The sequence below is a fragment of the Tursiops truncatus genome, chromosome 8 (assembly GCF_011762595.2).
Source record: "Tursiops truncatus isolate mTurTru1 chromosome 8, mTurTru1.mat.Y, whole genome shotgun sequence".
Classification (NCBI taxonomy): Eukaryota; Metazoa; Chordata; class Mammalia; order Artiodactyla; family Delphinidae; genus Tursiops; species Tursiops truncatus.
The window spans coordinates 58680951-58686857 of NC_047041.1; the positions used below are offsets into that span (position 1 = coordinate 58680951).

The 5907-nt window shown below is 40.6% G+C and overlaps 1 protein-coding gene across 1 annotated transcript in view; it reads left to right on the top strand.

Annotated features, from left to right (window-relative positions):
* CLPB (ClpB family mitochondrial disaggregase) overlaps positions 1 to 3863 on the top strand; it is a 163118-nt gene extending 159255 nt beyond the window's left edge. Inside the window, exon 18 of the mRNA XM_073808531.1 lies at positions 3724 to 3863. Coding sequence (XP_073664632.1) covers positions 3724 to 3798 — 75 coding nt within the window. The 3' untranslated portion in view covers positions 3799 to 3863. The remainder of the gene's footprint in view (positions 1 to 3723) is intronic.
* The last annotated feature ends 2044 nt before the right edge of the window (positions 3864 to 5907 follow it).

Below are 5907 nucleotides of genomic sequence, written 5' to 3' on the forward strand. Positions count from 1 at the left end.
GAGAAAAAAGACATTATACAGAGGAAAAAAGCACACTTCTCACCAGAAACTCTGTAAGCTAGAAGACAGTAGAGTGACATCTTTGAAGTGCTAAAGGAAGAAACAGTCAACTCAGCATTCTAAACCCAATGAAAATGTTTCAAAAATAAAAATTAAGTACTTTTTCAGACAAATCCAAGTTGAGAGAATTCATTTTCATCAGACATGCATTACAAGAAATATTACAGAAACTCCTTCAGGATAATGGAATGTGATATCAGAGAGAAACTTGGATCTACATAAAGAAATGTAGATCTCCATAAATGGTTAAAATGAAGACTTTTGTAGGCAAGTCCTGGCCTTGTTTGAACAATAATTCCTACCGCTTTTCACCTTCGCTTGAAAGGACCACACAGCTTTGGAGGCCCAAAGAGAAGGTTGTGCTGATGGGTTCCAAACTGGTAAAGGCATCTTTGATTGGGTAGGATCTCTTCTCTGTGACCCAGGGAACCTTTGGCATGGTCATTATAAAAGCTTCTCTAAGGACTTGAATTCCCTTTGAATGACGGTATCACTGAAATCTTACCCCTTCCAGGAAGTCTCATCAAAGAATTAAAAGATTCAGTAATGGCAGACCCCTAGAAGAAGCAGAAGCAATACAGGAAAACTTCCCCCCAAATCTATGATATCCATAGAGAAAAAAGAGAAAATAATATAGCCATGAAAGAAAAACAAGATCCTTCTTTTAAAAGTAATAACAGAGGGGCTTCCCTGGTGGAGCAGGGGTTAAGAATCTGCCTACCAGTGCAGGGGACATAGGTTCGAGCCCTGGTCCGGGAAGATCCCACATGCTGCGGAGTAACTAAGCCTGTGTGCCACAACTACTGAAGCCCGCGCACTCTAGAGCCCTCGAGCCACAACTAGTGAGCCCACGTCCCTAGAGCCCATGCTCCACAAGAGAAGCCACCACAATGAGAAGCCTGTGCACCGCAACGAAGAGTAGCCCCCGCTCGCCACAAGCAGAGAAAGCCTGCACGCAGCAACGAAGACCCAATGCAGCCAAAGATAAATAAATTTATATTAAAAAAAGTAATAACAGAAGAGAATAACTTTTAGAATTTTAAGATATGGTAGTTAATTTTTTTAATCCATAAAATAATTGGAAGATAAACTTGAGAAAATCTCCCAAGAAGTAAAACAAAAAGAAATGAAAAATGTGAGAGACCAGATAAAGTTAGAAAAATCAATTAAGAATGCCCAACATCCACCTAGTAGGGGTTTTTAAAAGAAAGAAGAGGTAACTCCCTGGGTTGTCCAGTGGTTAGGACTCCACGCTTTCACTGCTGAGGGCCCGGGTTCAATCCCTGGTCAGGGAGCTAAGATCCTGCAAGCCATGCAGCCAGAAAAAAAAAAAAAAAGGATTAAGTGAGGCAGAAAATATTATCAAATAATTAGTATAGAAGAAATTTTCCATCGCTAAAGGACATGAATTTTTCAGACTGAAAGGACCCACCAAATGCCCATTGGTTGAAAGCAGATTCCTACCCAGTCATATCATATTGAAATATCAAAACCCTCAGGATGTAAAGAAGATTCTAAAAGCTTCCAAAGGAAAACTAAAGTCATGTACAAAGAATAAGGAGTCATAATGATATCCCTCAAAAGCAACATAGGAAGCTGAAAGAAAATGGTGAAATTATGAGAGAAAATTATTTTCAACCTAGAAATACAAACCTAGCCAAATTATTAATCAAATGTAATGGCCCAATAAATGTGTTCAGATATGCATGGGTCTCAAAAGATATTCCTATCTTGCACCCATTCTCAGGTAGCTACTTGAGGATGTGCTCCTTTAAAACAAGGAAATAAACCAAGAAAAAGAAAGTCACAGAATTCAATGAATGGGGTATCTGTCCCAATAGATACGCAAAGGCATATCCCAGGACAATAGCTCTATAGAGCAACAGCTAGTCCAGATTCATGAAGGAGGACAGAAGGTATATTAGTCAGTATTTTCTGTGTAATAAAATCTCAAAACCTCGGGAGCTTACAACAATATTTTTCATGTTCGTGGGTCTGCATACGGGCTAGAGTTCAATCAATACAACTGCACTCAGCTGGACTTGCCTCTAGACTGAGGTTTCAGTTCAGGTCTTCTCCCCATGTTTTCTCGTTCTCCTTGAACCAACAGCTATCCAAGCCATGTCCTTTTCACGGTGGATTGCAGAGGCTCAAGAAGCAAGCCAGATTACACAAGCACATTGAAATCTCTTTTCCTCTCACGTCTGTTAAAATTCTTGAGCCAAAGCAGGTCACAGGGCCATGCTCAATGTCAGTGGGACAGGAAAATATACTCCCCCTACTCTAGGGAGAGATACTGCAAAGTCACATGGCAAAAATCAGGGGTGTATAATTCTCTTAACTGGAAAGAAGTGAAGCACTGGGAACAATAATCCAATCTACCCCAGAAAGCTCCAGGAAAGATGTCTCCAGGAAAAAAAATATGGGACTGATAGAAGACTTGATATATCCGACTGTGTGGAAAAGACTATCTCCAAGAATTTTACAGTTCCTTAGGAGAGTGACAGTGATAGAGGCTTAGGAAACTAAGCAAATGAAAAACAGGTAATTATTACTTCTATGAAAATTCATACAAGGAAATTAAGGACTTCCCTGGTGGCACAGTGGTTAAGAATCCGCCTGGCAAGGCAGGGGACACGGGTGCGAGCCCTGGTCCGGGAAGATCCCACATGCCACGGAGCAACTAAGCCCGTGCGCCACAACTACTGAGCCTGCACTCTAGAGCCCATGAGCCACAACTACTGAGCCCACGCACCACAACTACTGAAGCCCGCTCGCCTAGAGCCCGTGTTCTGCAAAAGAGAAGCCACCACAATGAGAAGCCCGTGCACCGCAAAGAGGAATAGCCCCCATTCGATGCAACTAGAGAAAGCCCACGTGCAAAAACGAAGACCCGGGCTTCCCTGGTGGCGCAGTGGTTGAGAGTTCGCCTGCTGATGCAGGGGACGCGGGTTCGTGCCCCGGTCCGGGAAGATCCCACATGCCGCGGAGCGGCTGGGCCCGTAAGCCATGGCCGCTGAGCCTGCGCCTCCAGAGCCTGTGCTCTGCAGCGGGAGAGGCCACAGCAGTGAGAGGCCTGCGTACCACAAAAAAAAAAAAAAAAAAACGAAGACCCAACACAGCCAAAAAAAAAAAAACTGGAATCTGAAAATCTGAAATCAAGATCCATTACAATCATCGTCAGCCAGGCAATGGTTGTGACATAGATGCAACTGCCATGTGCAAACATGATTGCTATTTCTATTGGCATGACTAGATAACTGCCACTCCTGGAGATTTCAGTCCACAAACCATTTAAGTGTCATTTGAGGAATGAATATAAGTCCAGGTTTTGTCTAAGAAGTTTTCATTTATACTTTCTGGAAAAAACAAGGAAGTGCCAGTATCAAAACTCGCAGAATGAATATCAATGGTTTGGAAGAAAATTCTATGCATGATTGCAGATCAGATCCCTCTTTTTTAAAATGCTGTATCACCAATACTTTTGAAGTTTCAGAGTATGATATTGTGTTTAAATTAATTAAATGTGGGCATTGACATCTTTGAGGCAAAAAATGATTCAAAAAATGGGACTCTGAATATAAAGAAGTTTTAGAAATACTTAAACCAACTTATTTGCTTATATTTTTCTTTTTCTTTCTTTTGAATTTTTTGGCCGCTCAGCACTGCATGCGGGATCTTAGCTCTCCAACCAGGGATCGAACCCATGCCCCTTGCAGTGGAAGTGCGGAGTCTTAACCACTGGACAGCCAGGGAAGTCCCTTATATTTTTCTTTTTATTGCTTGCAAGCACCAAAGTATATAATAAATTATACATCTAAAGTATAAAGGATCTATTTCAATAAATATAAAAATGCTAAGGGATAAGAAAGCATTGTGGTTATTTTTTTCTTTTTTAGCGGTATACAGAAGTGTGGCTTACAATCAGTGATGTCTTAGATCAATGAAATGTGGAATATTGAGATAATAGAGACACAGCGGGGCCTTGGGTGGTGTGAGTTATAATTATTCATATTAGGATGCCAGGAGTCTAAAATCAGTCAATCAAGAAATCACAGGGTAAACATTGTACTGGAAGAACACACTGCCTGAGATTAAATCCCAGCTCTGCCATTTGCTAACAATGTGACTTTACGTAATTACTTGATCCCTCTGTGACTCGATTTTTCTCATCTCTAAAATAGGAATAGAAATAGTGCCTACAATATAAGGTGATTGAGAGGATTAGACAATGCATGCAAAGCACTTAGGATAGAGCCTGACACATTGTAAATGTTACCTAAAATTATGATTTATCTAAATGTATGGAGATAAATACCAAAAGAAACAGCTAGAATGGTTTAGAGAGTAGGTTCTGGGTTCTGAGAATAAAAGTGGGGAGAGAAGAGGACTGATGTTTTTCATTATGTCTTAATTGTTTTTAAATTCTGTACTTTTAATTTGATTTAAAATTTTTCTTTTTTTATTTGTTTCTTTTTGATAAAATAATTATTTAAAATACACACGTAGGGACTTCCCTGGTGGTGCAGTGGTTAAGAATCTACCTGCCAGTGCAGGAGACACAGATTCGAGTCCTGGTCCGGGAAGATCCCACATGCTGCAGAGCAACTAAGCCCGTGCACCACAACTACTGAGCCCGCGTGCCACAACTACTGAAGCCCGCGCGCCTAGAGCCCGTGCTCCACAACAAGAGAAGCCACCACATGAGAAGCCCACGCACCACAATGAAGAGTAGCCCCCACTCGCCACAACTAGAGAAAGCCCACACACAGCAATGAAGACCCGACACAGCCAAAAATTAATTAATTTAAAATAATAATAATAAAATACACATGTTAGTGGGTCATAGACCTAAATGTAAAATGCAAAACTATAAAACTCATAGAAGATAACATAGGAGAAAACTGAGGTGATCTTTGGTTTAGCAATGGCTGTTTGTCTGTTTCTGGCCATGCTGCAGGGCTTGCGGGATCTTAGTTTTCTGACCAGGGATTGAACCTGGGCCCCGGCAGTGAAAGTGCCGAGTCCTAACCACTGGACCACCAGGGAACTCCCAAATAGCTCTTTAGATATAACACCAAAAGCAAGATCCATGAAAGAAGAAACAGATAAGTAGGACTTGATTAAAATTAGAAACTTCTGTTCTGCAAAAGACACTGTTAAGAGAATGGAAGAACAAGCCACAGCCTGGGAGAAAATATTTGTGAAACACATATCTGACTAGTATTCAACATACACAAAGAACCCTTAAAACTCAACAATAAAAAAAAAAAAACACCTCATTTTAAAATAGGCAAAAGATCTGAACAGCACCTCACCAAAATGATATACAGATATCAAATAAGCACATGAAAAAATGTTCCACATAATATGTTATCAGAGAATTGCAAAGTAAAACGATGAGACACCACTACACACTTACTAGAATGACTAAAATTCCAAACACTGACAACACCAACTCACTAAGACATGCAGGGTACCTGATACTTCCTGCTATTTAGGTTTTATCAGCATTTTGTCATAATCATAGAGGACCAATGTGTTGTCTTATGGGATGCTAAGGAGATCAAAGTCCCTGTGGACTAAATTGTGGCCCAGAGGCAAAGTTAACTTGGTCCTGAAGCAAAATGGTGAAGATGTACTTCTGCCCTTGACAGGTTAAACAAAACTACTTTTGGCCTTCTTTGCTATTGAAATAGAGAAAAAACAGTCACAAGTTAATAACTTTATTATAGGTGGCAGAGGCTCTATTGTTTTGCTCTAGTAAAGAAACCATATCTGGAACAGCAGTACAATTGGAGTCATCACCTGTCTTAACCTTTCAATAATCCACTGTCATTCTCCAAG